Source organism: Raphanus sativus, chromosome 4 (genome assembly GCF_000801105.2).
Source record: "Raphanus sativus cultivar WK10039 chromosome 4, ASM80110v3, whole genome shotgun sequence".
Classification (NCBI taxonomy): Eukaryota; Viridiplantae; Streptophyta; class Magnoliopsida; order Brassicales; family Brassicaceae; genus Raphanus; species Raphanus sativus.
This window is the reverse complement of record NC_079514.1, coordinates 45463837-45491514: the sequence shown is the minus strand read 5'-3', so window position 1 is coordinate 45491514 and position 27678 is coordinate 45463837. Positions and strand designations below refer to the sequence as shown.

Sequence of the window (27678 nt, the reverse complement as noted above, 5' to 3'; positions counted from 1 at the left end):
GAGAGAGAGAAGAGAGAGAGAGAGAGAGAGAGAGAGAGAGAGAGAGAGAGAGAGAGAGCTTTTTTTTTTTGGATCAAAGAGAGAGAGCGAGTTTGAGAATCGAGTCCGAGGAGAGTAACAAATATATAGCCGTTTTTTTTGTGTGACAACATATAGCCGTTTGTTTAGTTTTCCTTTTTCACTAGCTCATGTCCAAATTACCGTTTTAGTCCTTATTTCGGTAAATTTCTTTTTTTTGTTTGCCTCTTGAAAATTAGAAAAAAAAACATATGACAGAAAGAATCCGAAGTCGATTATGTATGTGTTGATGAAAAGTTGAGGTTTTTTGCATTGGCAGAAGAAACGATTCACTTTTGATTAGGCCTATTATATGGAGACCAATCTTGACGCACACAGGTATGTTCCCTGTAACAATACTGTGAGTTCTGTTATCACACCATTTTATTCATGAGTCAATATTTGAAATTTAATCTTAAACAATCATGTTAGTGCAGTGATCTCGTATGGAACCATCTAACGGGTGTGAGATGCCATTTTTACAGTACACGTCTAACTTCATTAGAGTCATTTCCTCCAACCAAAGTAAGAAAAGTTTACCCCCCTTCGAAGTTCTAATGCAATCATTGTTGACTGGAACCTTGTCCTTCTTTGCCAGCTAACCTGTTTTGTGGTACTAGTTATAAGTGGATTTCTATATATTACTCTTGCCATCTTTTGAATCCAGAAGGAGCTATCAAAAACAGTGTGAAGAGAAACGAAAGCATGCATCAAGTCTGAGAAAATCTAGCAAAACATCTTCTAAGCGGTGCAAGAAGTGAGCGTAGTTGTGCTACTAAGAAAATGCATTGAAACATGATAATGAAGCAGGTGGTAGGAGTGACGATATATTCGGTCTCCGAAACCAGTAATTTGATTAAAATTATCTTTAAACGGAAGCAAACATAAATTCTCAAAGAAAAGGGTATGCATTAAAACATTGATTCAAAAGATAGCACCTTCAAATTTAAGCAGAAAAAAAAGAAGATAGCACCAAATAAAAAAAAGTGACATGGTGACGTCACGGGAATGGTCTTGTTGAAAGAGGAGATGTTTTCGAGGGAAACAAAAATTTGGATCCTTTTGTTTTTCTTTTCTAAATACGAAACAAAACAAAAGTGATTTAATTGCGTTCCGGAGCGTGCGGGTCCTCGGTTACCTTGTCTCGATCTTCAGAGTCACACACACACAACAGACTCCGCACTCGCAACGATTCTGGACCTGGAATTATAGTTTATACTTTACCAATAAGCAAAGATGAATTGCCTTCAGAATCTTCCCAGGTATCTCTCTTCTTCTTGTTTTCAGAAAATTTGTTTATTCCGGTTTTTTGATTCTCTGTGTCTTGTGTGTTGATCGTTACTGATTTCAGATCCTCAGTCTCACCTTTGTTGGGCTTTGTGGGCAATCAAAGAGATCCTTCTTCTTCTTTGAAGATGATGCTGGTACCACCACACTACTTCATCTATTTATTAATAAAAAAGATTATTCAATCTTACTTCTTTTAACATTCTTGATAATTATTTCTTTTGCAGCTACCTATCAAAGCCAGTTATCCTAAGTGTAGAACTGTTTTACAGGTAAATTGGTAGTTCAATGGTCACAGAGTGATTAACTAGATTCACCTACTAGTGAAAAGACATTTTTTTTTTTTTGAGTGTAGGCGGTATCAGATTCGAAATCCAGCTTAGAGGTGAGTGATGTTGCAAAAGAAGAGGAGGAGAAATCTGATGAATATAGCCAAGACATGACTCAAGCTATGGGTGCTGGTACGTTTTACATGAATATACACCTTTTTTTTTACAGTGGAGGAACTCGTTCTTGTCTGATATATTCGATATTGATTAAACTGTATCCTTAAGTATGCATTTCAGCCACTGATTCGTTGGCTATTTGTTCTTTTCTTCATTTCAGTTTTAACTTACAGGCATGAGCTAGGAATGAACTACAGCTTTATTCGTCCTGATTTAATTGTTGGATCCTGCTTACAGGTTCTCTTTCTTTCTTTTTTTAAAAAGTTTTTATCCTTTTAGCTATATATTGAACTCTGGAATTGTGTTACTATCTGCTCTGCTTTGTTTTGCTTGCTTAGACCCCTGAAGATGTTGACAAGCTCCGTAAAATTGGGGTCAAAACCATCTTCTGCTTGCAACAAGATCCTGACTTGGAGTATCCTTCTAACCCCTTCTTTTTTCTGTTAATTTTAATGATTTTTTTTTCAAGTTTCATTCGGTTTGAGGGAGGAAGAATCATCTGCAGAGTGCCTTGACCAAAATACTTTCAGATATTTTGGAGTAGATATAAGCAGCATCCAAGCATATGCTAAGACATTTACTGACATTCAGCATATCCGCTGTCAAATAAGGTAAAAGCCATTGTTAATACTAAGATAGGGAGATCATAAGAGTTGATTGTTTCCAACACATTTCTTAGTGCTTAAATAGAATTGAGAGTAAAGATTTATTTTTTTTCCTCAGAAATGGTCAGATTAGACGAGGGGACAAGGGTTGATAGATTGTTGGAGAGTAGTCTCAATTGTACTTTAGCCAAGATATCACTAAAGTTTCTTTTGTTTTCTCAGTTAATTGTTATATTTTCCTTTATCTTTGGGCCTCTTTACTCTCATCACTTTGCCTATCCAAAGCTTTTGGATAAGCGACAATTGGTTTGTGAAGAAACAAAAGAGCACAATCCACCGTGAACGCACTCACTCACAACTTATAATAATCTTTTTTGGTGTAACAGAGACTTTGATGCGTTTGATCTGAGACTGCGTCTTCCTGCAGTGGTTAGCACACTATACAAAGCTGTTATGCGAAATGGAGGAGTTACGTACGTCCACTGCACTGCTGGAATGGGAAGGGCTCCTGCTGTTGCGGTATGTTTGCAGAAACCCCTGTTACGGTGTGCTCTTCTAGGACATCTTCCGTAATTGCATTGCATTGCTTTCCAGTAGTGAAGCAACTGTAAATGCATTTTTGTCTTATTTATTGTGCTTCTTTGGTTAACTAATGAAGGAATGAACAAGTGTTGACTTTTTATGCTGATTAGTAACTGAGAAGGGATGTCAATTTCAATTACAGTTGACATACATGTTCTGGGTGCAAGGCTACAAACTTATGGAAGCTCACAGATTACTTATGGTAAGATGCTAATGTACTTCTTATTTCTGTTTCTCCACACACAGTTTTCTTGATATCGTCTACAAATCTTGAAAGAAGCACATGTAACACTGGTCTAAGCAAACCATCTCTGAATTTTTTTTAATTACAGAGCAAACGAACCTGCTCTCCGAACCTTGATGCTATCAGAAACGCAACAATTGATATTGTGAGTCAACAATTCTTTAAATTTCACAGTGCTTGTAGCTTATTACATCCATTGATTATGAGTTACAACAGAGTTTGCTTAGTTCCTTGATTCCTGATTATTGTTTCCGGGTTATATATGGGGAAAAATAGCTTACAGGACTCAAGAAGAAGATTGTTACTCTGACACTGAAAGACAAGGAGTTCTCCACAGTAGAAGTTTCTGGCCTTGACATTGGATGGGGACAGGTAAAATATCTCTTCTTTATAAACCAAATAAAAGTTGTTGATGCCTTTCTTTGAAGTTTTGTTGTGTCTTTTGTTCTGTCTCCTTCACCATCTTTCCCCATTGTACAGAGGATACCTCTGACACTAGACAAGGGAACAGGACTCTGGAGCCTAAAGAGAGAACTGCCTGTGAGTCTTCTTAATGAGTTGCTTAGTGTCTGGTTTTTGTTCTACCATCTTCCGACCACATGTATATATTTCTGAAAACGCACGCAGGAAGGACAGTTTGAATATAAATATATCATAGATGGTGAATGGAGACACAATGAGCAAGAGCCGTTTACAGGACCTAACAAAGATGGACATACCAATAACTACGTAAAAGTAAAATGTCTCTCTTTTCTCTTTAACTTAAACAGTTTGAACAAGTTTTGATGGATGAGTTAATTAATGCTGTAATGCCTGATGTATTTAATGGAAACAGGTGGTGGATGACCCAACGAGCCTGGATGGTGCAAAGAGGGAGAGGTTATCGAGTGAAGACCCTGAGCTTTTGGAGGGGGAACGCTTGAAACTAATCCAGTTCTTGGAGACTTGCTCTGAACAACCAGAAGTTTGAGAGTTGAGAGCAATCCTTGTGAATGTACACTTTACTAGTAGTAAGTAACAGTAATTAATAAAATGCTTTTATGTTGGTAATACATAAAATTACGTTTATAGCAAAAGAAAAGACATGAAGTTAATTTTAAAGAAAAGCACCTAGTAGTACTACGTTCAAGTATTCATTTTTTTATTACATAAAAGACTTCAGATCTGTGTTCTTTTTAGTTGTACAACAACTGCGTTCCGAAAGTCGAAATAATTACCAAATTACCCCGAAAGTTACTCAATGTACAATTTTACCCCCCAGGAGTAGAATATATTACACAAGACTCCCGCTTGCGCTTCCCAACACTGACGACTGTGTTCTGTGTACTGCTGCGTAGGGTTTTAGCCCATTTGCAAAGATGACTCATCTCTGAATTCTAAACTCTCTCTCTCTCCTATCTTCTTCTCGCGGTCGCAGGTAAGCACCTCTCTTCTTCTCTACCGATGCAGTTTTGGCTTTATGAACAATTCAATTGTCCTCTTTCTCTCTCTTTTGTGTGTTTGTAAATATATATATATATATATCTGTATTGAGACATCCAGATGTGCTAAGTGATGAACTAAACGGAGTTCTTGTTTGGAAGTGAACGGATCTGTTTTAATGACTTGTTATATTTTTTGTTAGTTTCATGGTAGATTTGTAATGTTTCTTGATGGATGCTTGTCTGGTTCTGACTCATTTTAACCCTTTCTTTCTGCAGTATAATATATTATATAGACCAAAGGGAGATATTAACATGCACTCTCTAAAGGCTAGTTGCGTTGGGCAAGTGTTGGCTCTAGCCAAGCCTCACGACTCTGTAGGCAAGAGAACGCGTAATCGTATCCCCAAAGAGGAGAGAAAGACACTTGTTGAATCTTTCATTAAGAAGTAATGAAACTTCTTCATTCCCTTTTTTCTCTAATTTAGTTTATTTATTTTTCTTCCATTTAAAATAATTGTTGATTGTTTTTTAACAGGCATCAAAGGCTAAACAATGGGAGTTTTCCTTCACTTAATCTCACACACAAGGAGGTTGGTGGGTCTTTCTACACCATTAGAGAGATTGTCAGAGAGATCATCCAAGAAAATAGAGTCCTTGGTACTAGTGGCTTGATTCTGGAAGACAAAGGAGATGACCATTTGCAAGATCAAACTCTGTCAAGTTCTTTACTCATGGATCCTGTCCCTCCTTTATCTTTGTCCCCAGAGGGATTCCATTCTCCATCAGGTCAAACTCATAATCTCTCTTCAGAGGTTAGGGAGAGAATGTCAGCTGATGACATTGACGGCAGACAGGCTGCTGCTGCCTCTGAAGAGACGTCGGGATCTGATGTGTTAAAGGACAGGGAAGTGAACGGGTGTCATCAACTTTCTGAAGAAGGCAGAGGGCTGCTCACACACGAGCCAGTGGACTCTACTGATATATCCAGGGCTCAGTTTACAGGATCTTGCGGTGAAGAGAATGAAGAAGTCGAGGTGGATAAGAAAGACATAGCATTTGAGGAAACACCTTTGACTGAATCAAAAGACACAAAACCTGTCAACAATGACGATAGAGTGAATGATGATGAAGCAGCGATGATGACCCAAGGGGTTAACATGAGGGAGAATACATTAGACACAATTGATCTGCCAGCAGGAGAAGCAGTTGCTGAGACTTGTACGACGATGGAGTTGGCTAAAGTTTGTGAGGGTGGAAATGGAACTGAGGCAAAGGTGGAAAGTGATAGCAGCATCGAAACTTTTGTTGATCTTGGAGATATTTCTTCATCCATTTCTGCCGTACCTGAAGAACGAGGGACACAAGTCATTGGTGGTCAAATCTCAATCGTTATGGAAAAGAAAGCTGAAGAGAAAACTGTAAATCCTGCTTCGGTAGATGCTAAAGGGAAGGTGGTTGACAATGCTGTGATTAGCAGCAGCATTCATGAGACTAAGGAATTTAGTAATGGAAGTTGTTTGACAACAGAACGGACAATCCCAAAATCTAGCACTGAGGTAAGCATTGCCAAGTAGATGTTTGCTTATCTATTTGAATCCTAGAACTTAGTTATATGCAAAGCTATTAGTTGATTGCTCATAGCAAAACCTTCAATCTTTTGAATTGTGTAACAGTCTGGAAGTTTAAAGGAGGACATAGCTAGGAATGAAGTCACAAGTGTCGAGAAGGCAAGAGTGGAAAAGGAGAACCTCAATGCTTCAGATAGTTCAAGCTCTCAGAAAGGAAACATTGCACCACTAAACAGAATCAAACCGTGAGTTTCATACTGTGGGATTGTTGGTATTGTGTTTGGTTCTCCAGAGGTTTTCACATGCCTTACATTTTCTTTCATCTTTTTTTCTTTTGGTGTGTGCAGTGAATCGTGGAAAGGGCAATCTAATGTGACAGGAGGAGGACGTGAAACAAATCCGCTTTTGGCAGTGTTGAAGTCTTTTTTGACAGCCTTTGTGAAGTTTTGGTCCGAGTGATGATATATTGATCGTTGGTTGAGTTTTACTAGTTTTTGTTAGTGAGAGTTGGTGAGTTTAACGATAAGATGTATGGTTTGAAATGTGCTGTGCAAGTTGTGTGTTGAATGTTATGGGTTGAATCATATGAATGGTGCAGCAAACCCCGCCAGTTCCAAGGTTAACATGCACCAAAGAAGCCTTCTGTCTGTTAAAGTGGCTCATTTTGATTTGATTATTTTAAGAGACCACAAGCGTTTGATGGGTTATCAAATGGAAAGAAAGAGGCAACAAAGCAAGGGCCTTCCTGATTTCTTCGGAACTGTAAATTGTACAGACCACCAAAACCGACTTCATCGAGCTGGTATTGAAGTCTGGTTAACAACTTCAACGAGACTTTCATCGTCTGTTTTGAATGATGATGATATTAAAAGAACAGCTAGCTAGTTTTACTAAGAACACATAAGGGCAAGTTACAAGTGAGCATGGAGTTGAGAGAAGACATAGAAGGGACACAGCCTATCTTTTTCTTCATCTATGCTCTACAAAGACATTGTCAGAGTGAAATAAACTTTAATGTTTTCATTTTTTTTTTCAACTTAGAATGATTAAAAAGATAATGATACTATGCTCTAAATGTTTTGCATTACAAACTCCTCAATACAACACAAAAACGATTCTGCCAAAAGACTCGCCCTCTCTCACACACTACGCCTTGTTCACCCGAATCTTCTGTCCTTCCAGCAACTGAGAGTTTGTTTAAAAACACAATCAACAATGAGAAAAAAAAAAAACAGACAACAAGTAAAAAAAATGAAAGCAAAAAAAGAGGCAAAAACTTACAGAGTTGTTAAGAGCCAAAATAGCAGCATCGACATCTTCATCAGAAGAAAACGTAACAAACCCAAACCCAGTAGATTTCGAAGTACCAGGCACTCTCGAAACCTTAGCACTCAGAACTTTCCCTTTCTCAGAAAACAAACTCTCAAGCATCTCTTTAGTAACACTCTTCGCTAGATTCCCTACATACACTTTGTAAGGACTATCCACAAAAGCTGCATCTTCAGACTGAAGCAGCGACAAATCAGGAGACGATGATGATGATGATTCTATAGGTTTCTCTGTAATATTAACCTTCACCTCACGTCCTTCAATTGTCTGTCAAAGAAAACCAAAAACTTTATATGTCTTTTTTTTATTATAACAGAACCTAAAGAATTGAAGAAGACTCACAGTGCCATTCAACTTCTCAATGACGGCATTGGCATCTTCAACTGATTTCATTGTGGCGAAACCAAACCTACGGCTTCTTCCTGAGTACTTATCATACATCACCTATCGAAAGCACAAAAATCTTTATGATGATGAAACTAACTAACTAACTCACTATAAGAAGATGGAAGTAGAGGAAACAAGAACCTGGACTTGTTCAACGGCGCCGTGTTCTTCGACGAGTTTGGTGAGCTGTTCGTTAGTTACGGTTCTTGGTATGTTTCCGATGTAGACGCGTCTTGAGGATTCTGCGTTAGGGTCCAAAGCGGGTTTTTCTTCCGTCTCCAACGTTGCGCGAGGGATGAGTCTCATCCTGGAGGTCCGTGGAAGAGAGATGGCTGTGGGGACAGAAGGAAAGGCTTTGGCCTTGAGAGCGAATGCATTGGTTTGAGATTGCAAAGAGGGGGAGGACTCGGAGTGGAATGAGAAGAGTGTGGGTTTGATTGAAACGACAGCTGTTAGGAAAGTAGCCATTGTCGGAGAAGGAAGGAAGGAGATAATGGGGGAAAAGAGAAGAAGGTGTTGTGTTGTGTTGTGTGCTATCAATATCAACATTATCCATCCATATGCCGGCCGTTCTCTCACTTCTTCGTCTCTTTTGGCAGTTGGGCCTAATCGAGCCTGAATCTTCTGATGATGATGTGATGGGCCAGACCAGTTCAGCCCGTTTAACAGTGTGAGTAAACCTGTTTTGATTCGCTATGTCTTTGAGATGCAAAAGACTAGTGTGTTGGAATCAAACCTATACTAAAAGGAGAATAATCTCCATAGCTAGGCTGTCCACGTAGGATAAATAAAATCAACCAATAAGAGTGTTTCATATCGCCACGTCATCAGGCAGAAGAAAAACTTTCGTAATAAGTTTATGGACCGTTTACTGTGTCTCCAATGACAGGCCCACATCCCTGTTAAATCAACATCGAACCAAACCTAAGACACATTGCTTTAGACGGAGTCGTCTTCTCGATTACCATAATTCCCTGCGAAAAAGATAAGTAACGCACGCGAGAAGCATTAAGAAGCCGCCATTAAACTCAACATTCATTCTCTGTAATCTGAGATCCCACTACATCTCATTTACTTCCCCACCACCACCTTCTTTAGTTTCTTTGCAATCTATATCCTATAAATAAGCGTTCCATGATTCTCACATATTCATCACAGTCATCCTCTCCAGAGAAGGTCACAAACCTCAGCCAACCATGGACACCTCTCAGCTATAGCTAAGAGAATTGAAGCCAGAACGTTGCAGTAAATCGTAGTCACTGGCCTTCTTCGGTTTTGCGAAGCTCTGATGTGAAGAAGTGATGAATCTATGGGCGTCAGCATGTTGCTTTTGGATGATAAGGTATTATCTACGCTGATTGTGTTTAGTTATTATCATCAAAAAAACTTCCCCACTTTCACTCTTATATTAAAATGTAAATCTTCTACTCCTAGAGGTATCTCTCAATCTAGCCTTTGTAACCGCTATAGGCTGGAAAACGTTGAAATCAATCCTTACAGTTCTTAGTATATGTCATCTGTTTCTTGGTATTTCAACTCGGAAAAGCCAATAGGCTATTACATACTTACTTGATTCTCTCCATTGTTTTGCTTGGCATGTACACTGAATACTCTGTTTATTTTGTTGGTTGTGACAGAGTCTGAAGCATTTAGGAAAGTGAAGAGTGATCCGAATTATACAAAGTCATGGTAGGTGCAGAGATCTACCTAGCTTAAAGACACAGGAAGGGGCACGTTAAAAGTATGTCTTTCTTTAATTTTGAAACCTTGGTTATATTGATTGACAGATTAAAAAATAGGTAGGTAGATCCTAATTTGCTTCTCTTACCTACAACTCAATTTGACGGACTTTGATGGACATAGGTTTCTATCACAGTGGACTCACGACAAAAGACACTAATGATCTGTGGATTCAAGCTGACTTTGATGGGAACAGTCTAAAACAATTTTAATTAAGTAACGTTTCTGATTCACCTCGCTTTAAAACATGTTCATAATAGATCACTTATAGCTATTGTTCACATAATGCTAATAGCATCTAAAGCCCTTGGTCTTGATCTTGAAACACATGTGTTACTCAATTAATTATGTGACTCATTGCAGCAAAGAGTTGGAAATCATACCCCGTGTGAACAGAGAAATGCTGAGGACAGAGAAGCAAATGGTAACCAAGAACAAACGGTTGGTTTCAGTGTCAAGAACACAGCATTGTTTCCTTCTGAAGTGGAGGAAGGAGTGTAGCTAGAAACTTACTCTCTCTCAGATCAAGCGAGGCTGACAATTTTATTCACTCCCATAAGAATGCCTTGCTCCGGTGCTCCCAATTGGTTTCATGACAAAACCCTGTAACAACAAACCTTTCTCTTCTTACATGAGACCTTTAGGTTTATGTGCCCCCCCCCCCCCCCCCCTCCTCATATTATAGGTTAGTATCAACACTTTGCCTCCATAGGCCAAAAAAAAATACTGGCAACACCCTGGTTGCTCTCCCCTTGTGGTTTGTGCGTTGGGTGAAGAAGAGAGAAAAGGATATTACACGCTGGTCTTAATCTTATACATTATACTCTGTTCAAATACTCTGTTCGAATATGTTAACCAAATGTGGAAGTTTTCATGTAAAAATAAATGTTGTAGTAAAGATTTAAGAAGCATCTTTGGAACTCTCAAACGTTTAGGATACTAAACCAAATTTGTTATAACCAATCAGGCAATTCGAAATCAAAAGCATAGTCCTTCTAAACAGCAGTAGCAGCAGTCATATTTTAAGGTGATGGAACTGTAGTGTAAACAATATGCTAATAATAATATCCTGTAACAAAAACAATTAGTGTTCAAATTATTCAATATTTATAAAACATATATATTTAAACAGTGTTTTCTGGGAAAAAGATGCAATTTAATTTTATTCAATAATTAGTATATTTTACTCATATTAAATGTGGTTATATAATATTGTATCATAAGATTACATATACAAAAAAATATTTACGTACTGTGTATTTACATATGATCAAGTACATTTAAAACATAATTTATGTATATATAAATACAAAAATAGAAAATGGTAGTTAATTAAAAGGTTACAATTTCAAAAACGATCTTCTATTTAGATAATTTTAAAATTATTATAAATATAAAATAAATTATTAATATAAATATGTGTAGCCTGATAATAACTTAGAATGTGTATAACTAAAGTAAATTTTAATATTGAGTTTGTACACAATACTATCAAAGAAACATAAAAAAAGGTCATGGAACCAAAAAAAAGGTCATGGAACACAAAAGAAGAGTGAGGAAAATGTGAGAATAATAGTAATGCAATTCGTAGGCTTCCAACTCAGATTGTAGAGCAGGATCAAACCGTAGGCCGTAGCAGTTAGAATTCTTAAACTGTTTTTGTTTCATAAATTATTTTCAGAAACACACACAAAACGTTTATGCAATGTGTTTAATCAGATTTAAGTTAAGTGTTCTTCGAAATTTTCTTTTAAAAAAACAATAGGCAAACAAATAGTAACCTAATTTCAGATCTGAGACAGTGATGATTTTTTTTTTAAATATCTACTATTTATAAATTTCAGAAAACATTTAAGTTGTGTCTGAAGTCCTCACTCATACCTGTTTTTGAGAGGCCATTCAAGACCATCTTGAGCAAGTAGTCTCGGCCTTGCAAAAAGGGATGACCGAGCACACAAACCCTACCCAGCAAACAAAAATATAATAGTTAACTTGAAATAATTAGTTACTTTGAATATATGAAATTAGTTTATTTAGTTCTATAATTTTTAAAATATAATAGTTTCGTTTTAATTTGATTTGATTTGTTTGTCTTAGAAATTTTATTTTTATCTACTAATAGTTTTAATTTAACTTAAATATATGTCTCTGTATGCAAATTCATAAAAAAAAATTTAAAAAAATAATGAACAATCCATATTTATTTTCCAACGTATATTTATAACCTATCTCACATTATTAAATTTTCAATTATGTACACTACATGAAATGAGGATCCCACAAATTGGTGAGATATATAATAATATGTTGATAGGATGATTATTAATTAGTTAGATACCATCCATAAATATTTGTAAAATAAATAATGTTGTTTAATTAACAATAAATATAACTCACTGAAGTAAACTAAATTTGTTAATTGGAATTTTTTTAAAAGTAATAGACGTTAATTAGCATGTTATCAAATATGCTATGTACTGTTAAGGTAACTAAAGTTGTTCATACACGTATAAAATATTTACAAAATCATTAGATCATATATGTTTCGATTTCATTTGTCTATAAACTTTAAAGCGTTTGGTAATTTATAAGTAATAGAAGTTTGAAAAAGATAATAGAAATTTGTAATAAATAGTAGAAATAGTGTAAGTTTGTATTAAGTTTGTACACTTTTCGGATTGATACATTTATTCGTGTTTGGATATATTATATTACATCAATCTTTTTTGAAATAGCCTGGTTACATTTCTTTACTCGATGACAACAAAAATTACTGTTTGTAAAAAATCGCTTTGAGAAAATGTTAATATTGTCAACATTAATAAAGTATATATATATATTGGAGCAAGGTTATTGAGTACATCAGGAAAAAATTTCATGGGTTTCAAAATATTTTGACCAAAATATATAATTTCTAATTCTGTAAATAAATGTGTTCCATTTAACAAATTAACAAATGCATATGACTCAATCGTCCGAGGAAGAAATATTAAAATAATCATTATAAAAACTAACTAAACCACAATTTTCCAGAATAATCTAGATATCACGGTTTATTTAAAATCATATTTACTCAGAATATTATGGATTAGCAAATTAAAACCACATTTTAACATTAGTTGGGTTCGATTATAATTGGCTGTTTTTACCGGATTGAACACCCCTAAATAATTCATCGACTTTCTTATTGTTTAAACACCATCAGTCCAAACATACTTTTTGTTTAAACATATGATCGGAAAATAAACTATCAACACATTTTTCCGCGCGTAGCGCGGAGAAAGAATCTAGTTATGATAAGACCTAGTTTTACTTTCAGTTTAAGGTGTGCGATGATTAATTCGGTTTAAGTATCTGATCTCACTTAAATTACCTTAAATAGTGAATTACTCTCTTAGATAAGAGGATCAGTTGTAATATTTATGGAACCGATCCACAGAGAGTTAGGACACACAATCATCAGTGATTAAATTAGGTTGATTGCAATTAATTAAAACTAGATCATGACCCGCCCTGTCGGGCGGGTTTTTATTATTTGTAAGCGCGGATTGAATAAGAACCTCTAAATTGTTGAAAATTGTGTTTGATCAGTTTGAGATGAAAAATCTACTAACCATGGTGATAACCGAGATGAATTTGTGATATGAACCGATGTTCAAAAATGATTTTTTTAACAAAATATTATTATGGCATCTATTTAAATAAATTTCAAATGTTAAATCGATTCTATTAAAAAAATATTGGATATTAGTTGGTTCATTGATTTTTATACCTTACGTATGTGTCTAATTAATCTATATAATATTATTATATATGTCTGGTTAATATTATTATTCAGACCCGTGCATATACACATAATTTTCAATTTTATTAATATCTCTAAATTAAGATAAAATAAGTAATCAAACATTTGTTAAACTTTTGGGTTTTTATAGAATGAACATTTAGGCTGGCAAAAAATTATGATGAATATTTATAATTGACTACTATATAATTGAAAACTTATATCAGAGCACTTTCTTATATTTTATATTATATTAAGAAATATACCTTCTCAAAATTTATATGTATTTTTAAGGTTCTGTATTAAATTCAATTTTAATAAAATTAGACATTATGTAAAATACAGGTAAATAGAATCTACATAAATATTTGTACATTATATACATTATGTACAACCCGATGAAACTTTTAAAATTGTAGTAGTCGTATGCAACTATGCAGCAATTTAATAATGAAAAGATGGAGTTACTAATCTTATGCACATGAATATATTTCAAATCTTTTAACTAACGTTTTGACCATTTATTTCCTAAACCAATCAAAATATAAGGGAGGGCTTATTAATGAATGCATGTGAATATAACTTTGTAAAAAAGTGTATTTAATTTAAAATCTTACAAAACAGTAGTTAGGTCCAACAAAATGTTTCTGTTTTAATAAGATAGATAAGCAGTAGTGAACAAAGTAATTGTTCAGTTGATTGGGTTGAAGTTTTAGACAATAATAATAAATGGTTAAGTCTAGGGTTTCTAGTCAGGTAACCCAGATTATAGAGCTATAGATACTAAACAACATGCAAGATATATGAGAACTCAACGTAAGCAATAGTCGATCAACTTCCGTTTATTTAAACTATATATTGTCTAGATCTTCAGACCTCAACTTCTGTTTGTTGATATGAAAAAAGTGTCGATCAATGATTCTCTATGAATATCGATCAATACACCTTTTGAGTCGTCGATTTCAATCTATTGGATTATCTGTCATGTCTCAGATCCTAGATAGGATCGTCCAGACGGGCCATGGTGCGATGAGACGCACCAGTCAGGTCGTAAGACCTTGAGACAAGTGTATCATGGTCCACAATGATGGTTAAGGGCTTCAGGAAACTGAGACTTAACCAGGAAATGAAGGAAACAAGTGTAAAAGAGCTGGTCGAGTGTTCCGGGAGTTGGACGAGGTCCGGATCGAACTCAATCAGCTAGGTGCAGCTGGGGATCAAATCACCTTGATTTAATCAGCTCATGAGAGCTGGAATATTAGTTCAATCAGTTGGGAGCAGTTGGTGATTAACTTGTCTCAACTGGTCGGAGTGTTCCGGACCGAACCAGTGTGGTCGGGTCCGAGTGGTTGGTTCGGGTGTTGGATCTTTACATCACACATTGAACCAGGAGTTTAGCATAGGCTCAGGAATCTATTTGGAAAAGGAAGAAAAAGGGGAGACACCGCCAAGGGCAGTTACTAGCAGTTATTGGGCGATAGTTGAGAAGTAGCCGTCCCTTTTGCTTCTTTTTTGGTAACTGCTCGCCCAGGAAGTTATTGGAGCAGTTATAATCGATTTCCTTCTCATTTTCTTGCCTCTGGTGGTGAACATTCATTCTAAGATAGAAGCAAACTCAGACAAAACTTTCTAGAGAGAAAAGAGAGCAAACCGACGGTTGGCCGATCTAATCCGTGGTGGTTCATGGTTGTTTCCAGTGAGAGTTTGTCTGTGTGATCAAGAGGATGGATACTAGACAGAGAGACAAGGAGAAGGAGAAGGAGAAGGATACATACCCTGGTGCAAGTACTCCTAAGATGAGAGGTGTGGCCGAGAACCACCGACCATAGCCGGTGGATGAGCCGTCCGTGCGCATGGTTTGGTGTGGATCGTTTGGTTACACCTATCTCTGATCTCATACTCTGTTCTTCATCTATACTTGTCTGTGGTATTGGATGTTGATGTTTCAGATATGGAGGAACTGATCCTAGGCCTTGGCCGGATCAAAGAAGCAATGATAGTCCATAGCTTTGGCCAGACTGGTCATGATCGTATCTATGTGATTTAGTCCGATTCATGGAATTCTGTTTATGGCATTCTCTTAGTTGGGAATTATCATGAGTTTTAGTGAATTTTAATTAATTGTTTGAGTACTTTCGAAAATGACCAGAATTGGTCTTGATGAATAATCTGATGATTTGATATGTTCCATCCATGCATCATGATAGATTCTTGTGTAGTAATCTGATCATGTGTTTGTGTGTGTGATGTGTTGATTTCAGGTACTGACTCAGGTCGTGGTAAAAGAAAGGAATCGTGATGTCTCAGGCCATGGGAAGATGTGTGGTGAATGGGTCACTTTAGATGGTTCTATCTTGATTGTGTATTGTCCTACTTGTGAACTTACGCTAGTCTAATGTGCAACTTGGTTATGCTGAATTATGAATGTTGTTTGATTCTGGTTTTAATCTATCTATGAAGTATTTCCTTTGCATTCTGATTCTGATACACACACATATATATATATATATATATATATATATATATATATATATATATATATATATATAAAAGTATGATTGTATGAACCTCAAACTTGATAAACACTTAGTAAAATGATAGACTTGAAATCGGAATCAATGGTATCAGACTGATTAGAATTGTTAAGTAAGATTGTGGTCTGGTTGGGTTGAGAAATCTAGAATCGGGTCTTACATTATCAATCAACGATCTTCTAGCAAGTTTTAACGATCGGGTTGAATGTGTTCACTAGGCTTCCTAGATCAACTTTCGTTTTTTTCTAGCAATCCTAGCTCAGAGAATATATTCTGGTAGAAGACTAAGATGTCGCTTGCACCTAACTATCCTATTATTATGGTTCTAGTTAACTACTCTATAACATAAGCAATAAACACAATTCTAATGATGATTATCTCTATCAACTTAGCAATTCTATATTTTGGGCTAATCCTTCATATCAGATTTGAACCCTAAGCCTAATAGGTAGATTACTCAGACATAGCTAAGCAATTCATAACAAAGTATAAATAAATAAAACTGCGTAGATATACAGATAGAAAACATTGGAGTTCCAATAACAAGCTCTGAAGGAGTTTTGGATATTCTCTCCAATCTAGTAAAAACCCTAAACATGAAAATAAGAAGTAATGAAAGTGTGTGTTGCCTAGAACAATGGCAGAGCACATAAATATTAGGTTAAAGTCGGTCAGGGCAATCTTGTAAATTGGTGGAGACTAGGGTTTTAAGTCAACTGAGACCAAACTAGGTTTCTGCGACTTCGCCATCGATCGATGGCACAGAGTTTGCATCTATCGATTATCAAATCTTTATATCGATCTGTTGTCTGGTTTGATGGTCAGCTCGGATGTATTCTCCTTTTATCTTCAAAATGCTCCAAAATCACCACTTTACTCCAAATCACTCATGTACCTGTAAACATACTAAATAGACTCGAAAACATAATAACTATATCTTAAACAACTTATATACCATGGTTGAAAACAGGTAAATTCTATGGTATATCAATTCTCTCAGACTTACCTTTTTGCTTGTCTTTAAGCAAAACAATCAATAGTCTCTCTCAAAGAGGTTTGAAACTGCATGGACTCACAAGATTTTAAAACTCATAATCATATTCTTATCAAATTAATACTAAATATAGAAGTATATTATACCATATCCTAGTTTAGCAACCAATTTATCTAGCCAGCAACTTAACAAATATTGTTTAACAATCCCCTATACTAACTTCATTTCTTACACGTATAAATGTGTAGGCTTTACCTTGGAAGTATCGATCAACAGACAATTGGATTCTTACTCAAGCAAGTTTCTGAACACACAAGTAGTCTTCTATGATCTCTTTCTTCTCTCTTTTCTCTCTTCTCTGAATCTTTATAGTTTCAATTTCAATGAATGTTGATGCTAATGTAGACATTTTGTTCATCTTATTGGCTTTTTTGTAGCTTTATTTGGACAAATTGTTGCGAATAATGGCGTTATAGGAGACACTCCTGCCCCTCGTTTCCATAGTGTGTGATCATTCCTTTCAGACTTAGAATACTGGGGTCATAGGAGACACTCCTACCCCTCTGCCTCATTCAGGAAATCATTTCAATCTTTTATATCTTAAGATGCTGAAGAGTGAGAGAGAAGGGAACCAGAAACACACAAAATTTTACCTTTTATACTTGTAGGATGATTCATGTTCATTGTATACAAGCCCCAAGACAACCGATTAAGTCAGATTAAGTTGCAGGTCAGCTTTGGTTCCTTCAAACATTCTCAGCAAGTCTGAACATAGTTGACATGTTGATTCACTTTGGTATCTTTAGTACAATCTCCAGTCAGTAAGTCTAAAAATAGTGCTAAAGAGTAAAATTGAAAAGTTCATTGTCCCCTTCTTGACTCAATAATTTTTTTTGAAAACATTTTAGTAAGACTCATGAACAAAATAAATATTAGTAAACCTCTCCCCATACTTAAATTACACTGTCCCCAGTGTAAATCTAGTCGGAGTTATGGTGAGCAATAAATCATAAGTGCTGCATTTAACAAGTAAGAACGATTATACCTGACCGGATGCTCTGTTGATCGATGGGTAGATGTGTCCTTCGATCGTTGTCGGGGATGAGTGGTTGAACGATATTGACTGCATCTCGTTGGTCGATGTGCTTGACAATCATCTACTCGGATTTATTTTTTTAACCTGCATTAAATGAAAAGTGAAAATAAATACTAAGTAGGATAAAACTAAGTAAAATTATCTAATAATGGGTTGCCTCCCACTCAGTGGTTTGTTATAGTCATTTAACTTGACTTCGTAGGTGATTTGGCTAGTAAGGTTGAAAGCAGCTACTTGTTGGGAAACAAGTATCCACATCATCTCTGTGCATAAGTAACCAAGTACTAATGAAGCTTCTTATGGCTTCATCTCCTCTGGCACATCTATCATTCATCAATGTCGTAGCATTTTCTATTACTTGCAACATTTCTTCAAGACTTTCAATGGTGAGCTAATGCTTTCCAAGCTTATCATATGTGTATGCTAATATATCCTTTTGCTCCTTGTTGATAACCTCTTGTATTGAAGTGATCGCATCAAGCTTTTCTTCTGACAGCTTCTCGGTTACTAGCTTCTCTCGGTCGGATGTTGACTCGTCGTCGATCGATGTTGATTTTGGTATGTCGACCGCTGATGGTTTACATTTGTCGATCAATATGGAGTATCCTCTGTCGATCGATGTTGGTGCTTCTGGACGACTCACAAGCTGTGTCTGAATTGCAGTGATATCCTTCTTCATCTTGTCTGTGCGTAAAGTTAACCAGCTTATGTTGTTGTCTAATGGGAAGTATATCTCATCGAATCTCTTGTAGGATGCATCTTCTGATGTATTCAAATCTCTGTAGAGTCTTTCTATTATCTCATCAATCTCTACTCTGGTGTAAGCTTTTGTTGGATGGTCATCGATCGGTGGCCGGTTGTATCTGATCGATGTTGGTTTTTCTGCCTGAAAGTCGAGTTGTCTCTGAATCGTATCAACCTCCTGTTTCAATGCATCCAGGCGTGAAGTTAATTTGTCTATGTTGCCATTGAGTGGATAGTAGACTCCATCAAACTTGTAGTCGAATGATTTAAATAGATCTTCTAGTGCTTTGAGTAGAGCGTCGATCGATGGTTGACACATTCTTACTACACAAGGAAAAATTAACTACAAAATTAAAGGAGAAGCTAAAGAAACAACCATCAATCCAACATGATCATCTAATTTATGGAAAATAAACTTCTATTCAACATGATTCGCTCATAAATACACTTCTACATAATTGCTCCCTTTAACTTACACCCCATGTCTTCGCACAGTGTCGTGCAAAGGCCCAAAAAATAATTCATATCAATAACAAAAAAACTCCCACTTAATTTTATAATGGTACAATAAATCACAATTCCACACACAAAACTTAAAGGTGAAAGAAATTCAGGGTTATTGGAAAAAAAAGTTTGTAACTAAATCACATTATTAACTTTCGTTTCCAAAATATACAGCAGTAAAGCATAATCACAAAATAAACTCTCAGCATAACAGAAATATAAACAAATATTCAATATACATCTCAGTAACTCCGGCATGATTCACTCTCATATAATATAACATGTCACCTATAAATTGACAAACACATCCGACCTTAATAACAAATGCAAAAAAAAAAATCACAATGTCTCATCCTCTCTAGCTCTCTCCCTATACTTGAAATATTGGATATACTTGAACTGAAAATAGATAAAACTCGCATTGACAAAAATGCTGGAAACGAACCAAAAGGTCTATTCATGAAGTGAGAGTCACCTGACTAGAATGCCACCTGACGATTTATAGATGAACATGAGCAACAATAATATGTCACCGATCCAACATAGTTAAATAACCACTGTGACACATGCTATTACTATAAGTAAATGAAAATTCTTACCGTTATTTAAGTGAAATATGATAAATTATGTTCTAAAATACCTTTCCCTTATGCTGACAAAAGAATCGATTAAGACTAAACAAAAAAACTATGAGAAGATAAAACATGATAGATTAGGCATATACAATGCAAATTTAGTATTTGGTTACATAACTTTGAATAAAACATTGTTAGAGACACACTCATAATCACATATAGTTTACACTCAGAGTAATCACAATCAAACATAAAACTTTTACACACAATTAAAATAAACCAAAATACTACACATATAATCTCATGCAAGTGAAAAAAGAGAACGTATTTCCATTATAAAAATATAACTGAAATGAATACTGAAAATAAAATTATACAATGTCATAAAATATAGTTGATAGCAAATAAAAATCCAACACGGAAGAATTATAAACAAAGGTCAAATGTTAACAAAATAAATATATATGATCTAATTAGAGAACGAATTATGTTTACTATATTCAATTTAAAATACCTTTTTCAAATGTTTATAAAATTAAAATATATTTTAGTATAATATAATCTTCGGGGTAAACAACCCGCCCGGAGGGCGGGCCAATCCCTAGTATATATATAAAACAATGTTTTCCTAGATCTTTACTTTGTTTTGAAATTTAATCACCGATTTTTATATTAAGATGAAAAAGTACCTAAGCGAACAACTCCGACAAAGATCTGGATTACATTCTCGAGAATTGGAAAATCAAGGACATTTTCAGTTTATACATTGTCCCTTTGTACAGTTAAGATGGAAAAGTTACCTAAGCGAACAACTCCGACAATGCACGTTGCACCAACCACTAACCACACCCACACAGTGTAATTATAAGACCAAAAAGATCTATCTGAAGACTCTCATCAGTGTTTACACTCGCTGGAGACTCTCGTCAGCGTTTTGTACGTGACAAAATTTTAGTTTAATCATAGGTATATCTCCTATAAATCGGATAGTTAGGAGTTATTCTATCAATTTGTTATTGTCTGAGTCGTCTAACAATGGGTTGTTTTGATTTGGGTTCGATCTTACATATAGCTTTTTTATTGTTGGTACGTACTTCCAGATTTTAGTAGGGATTTGAATAAGAAGATGATAGCTTGGAGGAGTAGGAAAAGAAACAACAACATTGGGCTAGAATGCTGAGAAATAGGCAAAAGGAAACTTCAAGAATTAAGACATGAGACAGAAAAAACTTAAAACAATTAAAACAATTATAATCCAAAGCAACTGATTTGTGTCTATCTTCTTCAGATTCAAGTCTAAGTAGTGATGAAACTGGTGTTCTCCGAGCTACCACTGTTGCTAGATTTGCTAGGAGACCTATCCGATTCTCCTGGTTTATATTCGAAGAACAGCTCCTCACCTTCTCGGATAGCTTTACCCGCAAAAAATCCAATCCTCTGATCTCCTTTAACGATCATCAACTGCACAAAACAATAAACTGTAAGCTAATCAAAAGATCATTATTCAGTTAGTTTGAGTTTCTTGGAATGTTTTGAAGATATATAATTAAGGAAATTGCATCTTTATGACGTTAAAAAAAATGTAAATTCACTATATAACCAATCGACCTACCTTTTTTACAACACTTTCACTTTTCTATAATAATTCTATATTGCCATTCACGCAACCGGTAAAACTTAAAGAAACAAAAATATCTTCGGTAACTACATACTTTTACCTGGCTTCCTCCTATTATTTCATATGGAATATCTGTGAAACATTCTTGAACATTTATTCCAGCGCCTACGTCATATTCTCTCCTATCCGGTAACGTTATTGCCTATCAAATCCATTTTTATAATGGCAACTACATTTTTTTCTGTTTTTTATTCTAGGTGATATATATATATGGACTAAAAAAGCGTATTGGCATGGATGAGATATATTATACAGTTTAGTATTATATTAATATATTTTAATAATATTTTATATTATGTACTATTTACATATTTTGATATTTGGATTAGGGTTTATATTTCCATTTAGGATTTAGTGATAAGTGTTTTGGTTTTTTGTTTAGGGTTTAAGTTTATATTTGAGTTTGGATTTAGTGATTACAATTTAGGGTTTAGTATTTAAATATTAGAGTTGGTATATATTTACAGATTGTGGATGGAACTAGAATTCTATACTATTTCGGTGATATGATATCATCAGCTCCATCACCTATACTATTTCAGTGATAAATGTTGTTTTACCCCTTATTATGCGCCCCACTAAAAAGACTTAGCAGTGGACAGTTTATTCATGATTGCTAATTTCTATTCCATCGGTTTTTAAATAGAATAGTTTTAGGATGGGGTGATGCTGTTCTACCCCTTATCATGCATTCCACTAGAAAGATTTAGCAGTGGATATTGGAAGGTCAAGTTTATGATTTAAAACAAATTAAATATTTAACATAATTTTATATAATTTCATTAACTTGTACTATACTATATATGTTTTAATTTATATTTCTGGTAAATACTAGGCTGACTTGGCCAATATATTCATCATTTACTTATGTTATCGTTTCATCGTTTGTAAGAAGATGAACATATCCTCTTCAGAATAGAATATAGCTTCTTTATTCACAAGGATTTCTATTTTATTGAGTATGTGGCTTATGTATCTGATACCTAATTGAATGGCGTTGTGATTTACGTTAACAAGTGAAGATTTTATACTGTCCATATATGTTTATTCATCGACGTCATCTCTTCTCCTCTCTCTACCACCCGTAACTTAGAAATAACAAGGGCATAACGGGCTGAAATTTGGACTAATTGTTATTGACTTAATAATGTCAAAATTATTGTTATTTACTTAATTATGCTTTTAAAATTTGTTATTTTGCAAATTCACCCTATAATTAATTGTACATTAGAGCTAATAAGAAACGATTAAGTTGATACAAGCATGATTTTAATTATCTAGTCAATTAATGAAAACTGACAGAAATAACCTTTTCTAAATCAATCAATATTGTTCTAGGGTTAATATATTTCCGAGTAAAAGTACTATGTACCTTGGCGTAGCAGTTAGGATTTGATGAGTGATTGAGAAATCTGAACTTGTTTCCTTGACGGTGAGAATCAACGACGAACTGTAATATATTATTTCAACTTATGAGAGCAAATTTGTAATAAACATGTAATTAAGAACGTATCTGAAGAAGAGAAGGCAGGAGATCAAAATTACCTTATCATTTAAGTTAAAGAGGTAGGAATAACCAAGCTTGTTATCTGCTCTCTCACGTTCCTCTGCTTCATCGAAGGAGACCAATTCTCCAGTAAATTCTCCGAGAAACTCATTTTTTTGAGAGAGTGCTGATAGATCAACTCAGATTATATCACTAATGGTCTAAAGTTTGAAAACTTTTAAAACAGAGAGAAGGAAAACATCAGGTATCTGATACCTAATTGAATGGCGTTGTGATTTACGTTAACAAGTGAAGATTTTATACTGTCCATATATGTTTATTCATCGACGTCATCTCTTCTCCTCTCTCTACCACCCGTAACTTAGAAATAACAAGGGCATAACGGGCTGAAATTTGGACTAATTGTTATTGACTTAATAATGTCAAAATTATTGTTATTTACTTAATTATGCTTTTAAAATTTGTTATTTTGCAAATTCACCCTATAATTAATTGTACATTAGAGCTAATAAGAAACGACTAAGTTGATACAAGCATGATTTTAATTATCTAGTCAATTAATGAAAACTGACAGAAATAACCTTTTCTAAATCAATCAATATTGTTCTAGGGTTAATATATATCCGAGTAAAAGTACTATGTACCTTGGCGTAGCAGTTAGGATTTGATGAGTGATTGAGAAATCTGAACTTGTTTCCTTGACGGCGAGAATCAACGACGAACTGTAATATATTATTTCAACTTATGAGAGCAAATTTGTAATAAACATGTAATTAAGAACGTATCTGAAGAAGAGAAGGCAGGAGATCAAAATTACCTTATCATTTAAGTTAAAGAGGTAGGAATAACCAAGCTTGTTATCTGCTCTCTCACGTTCCTCTGCTTCATCGAAGGAGACCAATTCTCCAGTAAATTCTCCGAGAAACTCATTTTTTTTGAGAGAGTGCTGATAGATCAACTCAGATTATATCACTAATGGTCTAAAGTTTGAAAACTTTTAAAACAGAGAGAAGGAAAAACATCAGGGCCGGCTCACGGGGGGAGGGGGGGGGGGGCACACAAGAGTGCACCGCCCCAGGGCCCTTGAGTAAAAAGAACTTAAAATCTTGCACACAACTAGTTTTTTTTTTTAAAAAGCAGTTAGTTTCATTTTATAAAATAGCTAATTTTAGATTTTTTTTAAATAGCAAACAACTCATTCAGATATATATTTTATCAACTAAATATTTATTTTATATATTTTATTATTAATGTTTCTACTTATTTTCATATAAAATAGTTCAACATAATATTTTAAAAAAATATTTATATCATATTTATATCTTTGGTTAGAGGCCTTGAAAGTGTGTGAGCCTGCACTGGAAAACATGTTCACATATACAGGGAGATGGTGATGTAACCAAGTCGGCTTGAATCTAAGCACAACTATAGTATTCTTATATATATATATATATATATTATATATATATATATATATATATATATATATATATATATAGATTTTGCTTACCCGTGTAAATGCACCCCATCCATGAACACCAGACATTCCAAGGAGAATCTAGGGAATAATAGTAACAAACAAGATTTAATGATTTTGTATAATTGATATAAAAATTCGATACTGATAGACGTCGATGGTAACCTTTTTATGTTTCTTAAGGAGGAATTGCATGTTCTTGCATTTGCTTGTCTTGGATGTCTCACCAAGAGAACCATGGCCATCTCCACAACTATATATAAAACAAAGTTTTCTTAGATTTTTATTTTATTTTGAAATCACCGATTTTCATATTAAAGATGAAATGTTACCTAAGAAAACAACTCTGACAATGATCTGGATTGCATTCGCGAGAATTGGAAAAGCAAGGACATTTTCGGTTTATACATTGACCTTTTGTACAGTTACATCCTCCAAAACGATTGTTGCATGTCTTTGGACACCTGAATCAAAAATATAACTTATATTTTTTTTTGGTGCTAAATAAGCCCTCCATTTTGAATATAAAGAACTTAATGAGTTTACGGTATTCAGACTTCAAGAATGTTATACATTTCGAATAAAATATTCTTTTTTTGGCAAAAAGAAAAGATGGTTTCATCTCTTTTCCAGGAACCCAAGAATTGTAAATAGTCATTTCAACGGTAATTGAATCTAGGTGGCGGTAGTTACAACAATAACCCTTTACCACTAGACCAACTCAACGTTGGTGAATGTGAAGAGTTAATGGCACATACCGGCAATATATCTCACAGAAATTTCCATTACGAAAACAAGGGCATTGATCTCCACATACCGGCTCGCAAGTGCATGGTGTGTACTGCTTATACGAATCCACTATTTCATTCATTGTATTTTCTATAGCAGCCGGATAAGAAATATGTTTTTGGAGTTGGACTTTTTTCCGGACCAACCTACGTTTTTTTCGCGATGTCTCTTTATTAACCTGAAATAAAAATCATCTATATGAAAAACCATAAATATCACGAAGATGAATATTTTAATTTTACCTGATGGCCTGTTTCTGAAGTTTCTTCATATTCAAGTAACATATTACATTGATCTTGCTCATGCATGTAATAGTAAACGTCTAAACACGTCTTAAATCCGGTAAGTATGTTTCTTGTAATAAGACAACTGCAACCAGAGCACCAAACCCAATCAAGTTGTAAGTATATATAGATTTTTTTTTTCTTTTTGAACACAGTTGTAAGTGTATATATATTGCGAAAGTAATACCTAATATACGTGAATTAGCTAGTTACATGATAAACCGGATTTATGTGTGACCAAATGTTTTAGTTTTGATAAATATTAAGCTATCCTCTAATTGGGAGTGTGGTTTGGAACTCGAAGATTAAGTTATCCTCTAATTCTTTTTTTTTGGAAATAAAGTTATCCTCTAATTATATACATCTCTTTTGAGTTAGATCTGTTTTGTAACGATCTCAGCTGTATTATATATTCCTTCAACTCTAGAGGCATTCATTGTAGAAATTTTTTTTCGGATGAATAAATTTAACATTCATCCAATTTGTTTTTTTTTAAATATTTTTAAATGATAATTTCGATAGCATTTACTGAAATTTCTGATTTAGATTATTCTTATATTAATATAGTTTCTTTGTCTAACATTTTTATACCTGTTTCTCCCAAAAAGTTTAGCTCCTTTGAGGTAAAGTTCCATCTCTTCAGGCGTCCATTCACTGTATGCTTGAGACATCTCTGTAATTTCATTTATTACTTGACTAGGGTCGGCCCGCCCTACGGGCGGGATATACTTTATATAAAATTTAAATTGTTATTTTTATATGATTTTGTGGTTGGCGTTTTAGGTTTGCATTTGCAATAGATGTTTATGATAATGACTTTTGTCTTTCATAAAACTTTAGGTGAAAAAATTTATATGTGTAAAATATGTTTTGTTTGTTTACAATAGTTGTTTGTCCAGTAAAACAATAGTTGTTTCTATATCAAAGGGACTCTGTATTAATATGTTTTGAGGACTTCAAATGTTCTTTCTTGTGGTAATTTTTTTGTGTATGTTGTGAGAATAATTATTTTTATGTTGAAATCATAGTCTTTCAACATGTTATTGGAGTGAAAGAGATGATTATTTGAAGTTGTATTTTTTATTAAAATTATAATATATATTAAATGCGAAGAAGGTATTAAAGCAAAATTAATCAAAATAAAAAAAAACAATAAAACCGGAAAGTGTAAAAATTGAGTAGTGGTTGATGAGTGTAAGCACTTGGTAGTCACCGTAAACTAACTCCAAAAACATTTCCATGTGTTTATACTAATATCAATCAGTGCATTGATTTTCCGAATTATTGAAAAGACACTTTTTAGTGGCATAATAAAGATTATATTATTTTTATAATATTTCTTTTTCAATATAGAAATGTCGTGTAATGAATTTTTGGTAGTATTGATATATAATATTTTATTAATTTAAGTTGTTGGTTAGTTTGTTCGTAAGTAATTTTTGTTTTGATTTTTTTTTTGCTATGGCATCATCATGTGAATTGTTATGTTTTGAATAATTTGTATCTAACAATCAATGTATATGGTTTTTTTAGGTTCTTGTCAGCCGTAAGGACTTTGCATAATTTTTTAAAAGGAGATCTCAACTTTGGTGAGAAATTGACATTCCAAACATTAGCCATCCAGTTGGATTGGAAATAGTGTTCTGGGTTGGAATGTTGTTCATAGTGTTCATTGGTTCATTTCTTAAGTTTATTGTTGGGTGATACTCGGTTTTGGTAAAATAAGCTTTTATTGTTTGTTAGGAACAAATATGAACATCTCTAAACCGCTTCTTGCTTGGACGTAACTCTTAAGCATATGATTTCAGATTCTATGGGGAAGAAACTCATAATGGTTTCTATGTTCCATTCGAGATCAGTTACCAATATATTTTCGAGATTTGGAGGACCAGTTGGTAGAATTTGGTTTCTTTGAAGAGATCGAAGTTGCATTCGAACAAAACTAAGTATTCTTTGTTCTATAAATAGAGAGTTTATTTTTTCCCAAAACAACTAACATTTTTTTCTTAGAAAACTGAAATACATAATATTTGGATTTCCATT

General features: G+C 34.4%; 5 protein-coding genes and 1 long non-coding RNA gene across 11 annotated transcripts; 3 read left to right on the top strand and 3 right to left on the bottom strand.

Annotated features, from left to right (window-relative positions):
• Positions 1 to 1151: 1151 nt before the first annotated feature.
• LOC108829806 (phosphoglucan phosphatase DSP4, chloroplastic) lies at positions 1152 to 4611 on the top strand. Of its 4 annotated transcripts, none has more exons than XM_057009140.1 (15): positions 1153 to 1319; positions 1409 to 1481; positions 1572 to 1616; positions 1700 to 1805; positions 1951 to 2027; positions 2129 to 2205; positions 2321 to 2401; positions 2782 to 2914; positions 3120 to 3179; positions 3310 to 3366; positions 3498 to 3593; positions 3702 to 3761; positions 3849 to 3956; positions 4057 to 4231; positions 4559 to 4611. In XM_057009140.1, exons 1-14 carry the CDS (start codon positions 1294 to 1296, stop codon positions 4189 to 4191), a joined length of 1134 nt encoding a protein of 377 aa, XP_056865120.1. In that variant the 5' UTR covers positions 1153 to 1293; the 3' UTR covers positions 4192 to 4231; positions 4559 to 4611. The 4 variants fall into 4 exon arrangements, with proteins under 4 accessions (XP_018458898.2, XP_056865120.1, XP_056865119.1 ...); XM_057009139.1 differs by lacking the exon at positions 4559 to 4611 and adding an exon at positions 4483 to 4499; XM_018603396.2 differs by lacking the exon at positions 4559 to 4611 and having other exon boundaries at positions 1152 to 1319; positions 3849 to 3963; positions 4057 to 4201.
• Positions 4213 to 7325, top strand: LOC108829805 (uncharacterized). 2 transcript variants are annotated; one of them, XM_018603393.2, is made up of 6 exons: positions 4213 to 4231; positions 4559 to 4638; positions 4922 to 5091; positions 5181 to 6201; positions 6319 to 6458; positions 6561 to 7325. In XM_018603393.2, exons 3-6 carry the CDS (start codon positions 4958 to 4960, stop codon positions 6670 to 6672), a joined length of 1407 nt encoding a protein of 468 aa, XP_018458895.2. In that variant the 5' UTR covers positions 4213 to 4231; positions 4559 to 4638; positions 4922 to 4957; the 3' UTR covers positions 6673 to 7325. The 2 variants fall into 2 exon arrangements, with proteins under 2 accessions (XP_018458895.2, XP_056865118.1); XM_057009138.1 differs by lacking the exon at positions 4213 to 4231 and having other exon boundaries at positions 4555 to 4638.
• Positions 7214 to 8486, bottom strand: LOC108829807 (30S ribosomal protein 2, chloroplastic). The gene is made up of 4 exons (XM_018603397.2): positions 8071 to 8486; positions 7885 to 7986; positions 7495 to 7809; positions 7214 to 7398 (listed from the first exon to the last, which is right to left on the bottom strand). The coding sequence occupies exons 1-4, from the start codon at positions 8476 to 8478 to the stop codon at positions 7360 to 7362; spliced, it is 864 nt and encodes a 287-aa protein (XP_018458899.2). The 5' UTR covers positions 8479 to 8486; the 3' UTR covers positions 7214 to 7359.
• Positions 8487 to 8854: 368 nt separating this feature from the next.
• On the top strand, positions 8855 to 10584 carry LOC130510551 (uncharacterized). The gene is made up of 4 exons (XR_008944239.1): positions 8855 to 9271; positions 9567 to 9670; positions 9793 to 9885; positions 10033 to 10584. It is a non-coding gene; the product is annotated as an uncharacterized LOC130510551 (long non-coding RNA).
• Positions 10585 to 21059: 10475 nt separating this feature from the next.
• On the bottom strand, positions 21060 to 24645 carry LOC130511584 (histone-lysine N-methyltransferase MEDEA-like). Of its 2 annotated transcripts, XM_057008748.1 has the most exons (7): positions 24596 to 24645; positions 23903 to 24031; positions 23730 to 23807; positions 23341 to 23471; positions 23124 to 23251; positions 22951 to 23028; positions 21060 to 21361 (listed from the first exon to the last, which is right to left on the bottom strand). In XM_057008748.1, the coding sequence occupies exons 4-7, from the start codon at positions 23393 to 23395 to the stop codon at positions 21197 to 21199; spliced, it is 426 nt and encodes a 141-aa protein (XP_056864728.1). In that variant the 5' UTR covers positions 23396 to 23471; positions 23730 to 23807; positions 23903 to 24031; positions 24596 to 24645; the 3' UTR covers positions 21060 to 21196. The 2 variants fall into 2 exon arrangements, with proteins under 2 accessions (XP_056864728.1, XP_056864727.1); XM_057008747.1 differs by lacking the exon at positions 24596 to 24645 and having other exon boundaries at positions 23903 to 24118.
• LOC130511387 (histone-lysine N-methyltransferase MEDEA-like) lies at positions 23550 to 26306 on the bottom strand. The gene is made up of 9 exons (XM_057008351.1): positions 26227 to 26306; positions 25594 to 25720; positions 25321 to 25529; positions 24895 to 25026; positions 24728 to 24815; positions 24596 to 24643; positions 23903 to 24031; positions 23730 to 23807; positions 23550 to 23567 (listed from the first exon to the last, which is right to left on the bottom strand). The coding sequence occupies exons 1-9, from the start codon at positions 26304 to 26306 to the stop codon at positions 23550 to 23552; spliced, it is 909 nt and encodes a 302-aa protein (XP_056864331.1).
• Between the last annotated feature and the right edge of the window lie 1372 nt (positions 26307 to 27678).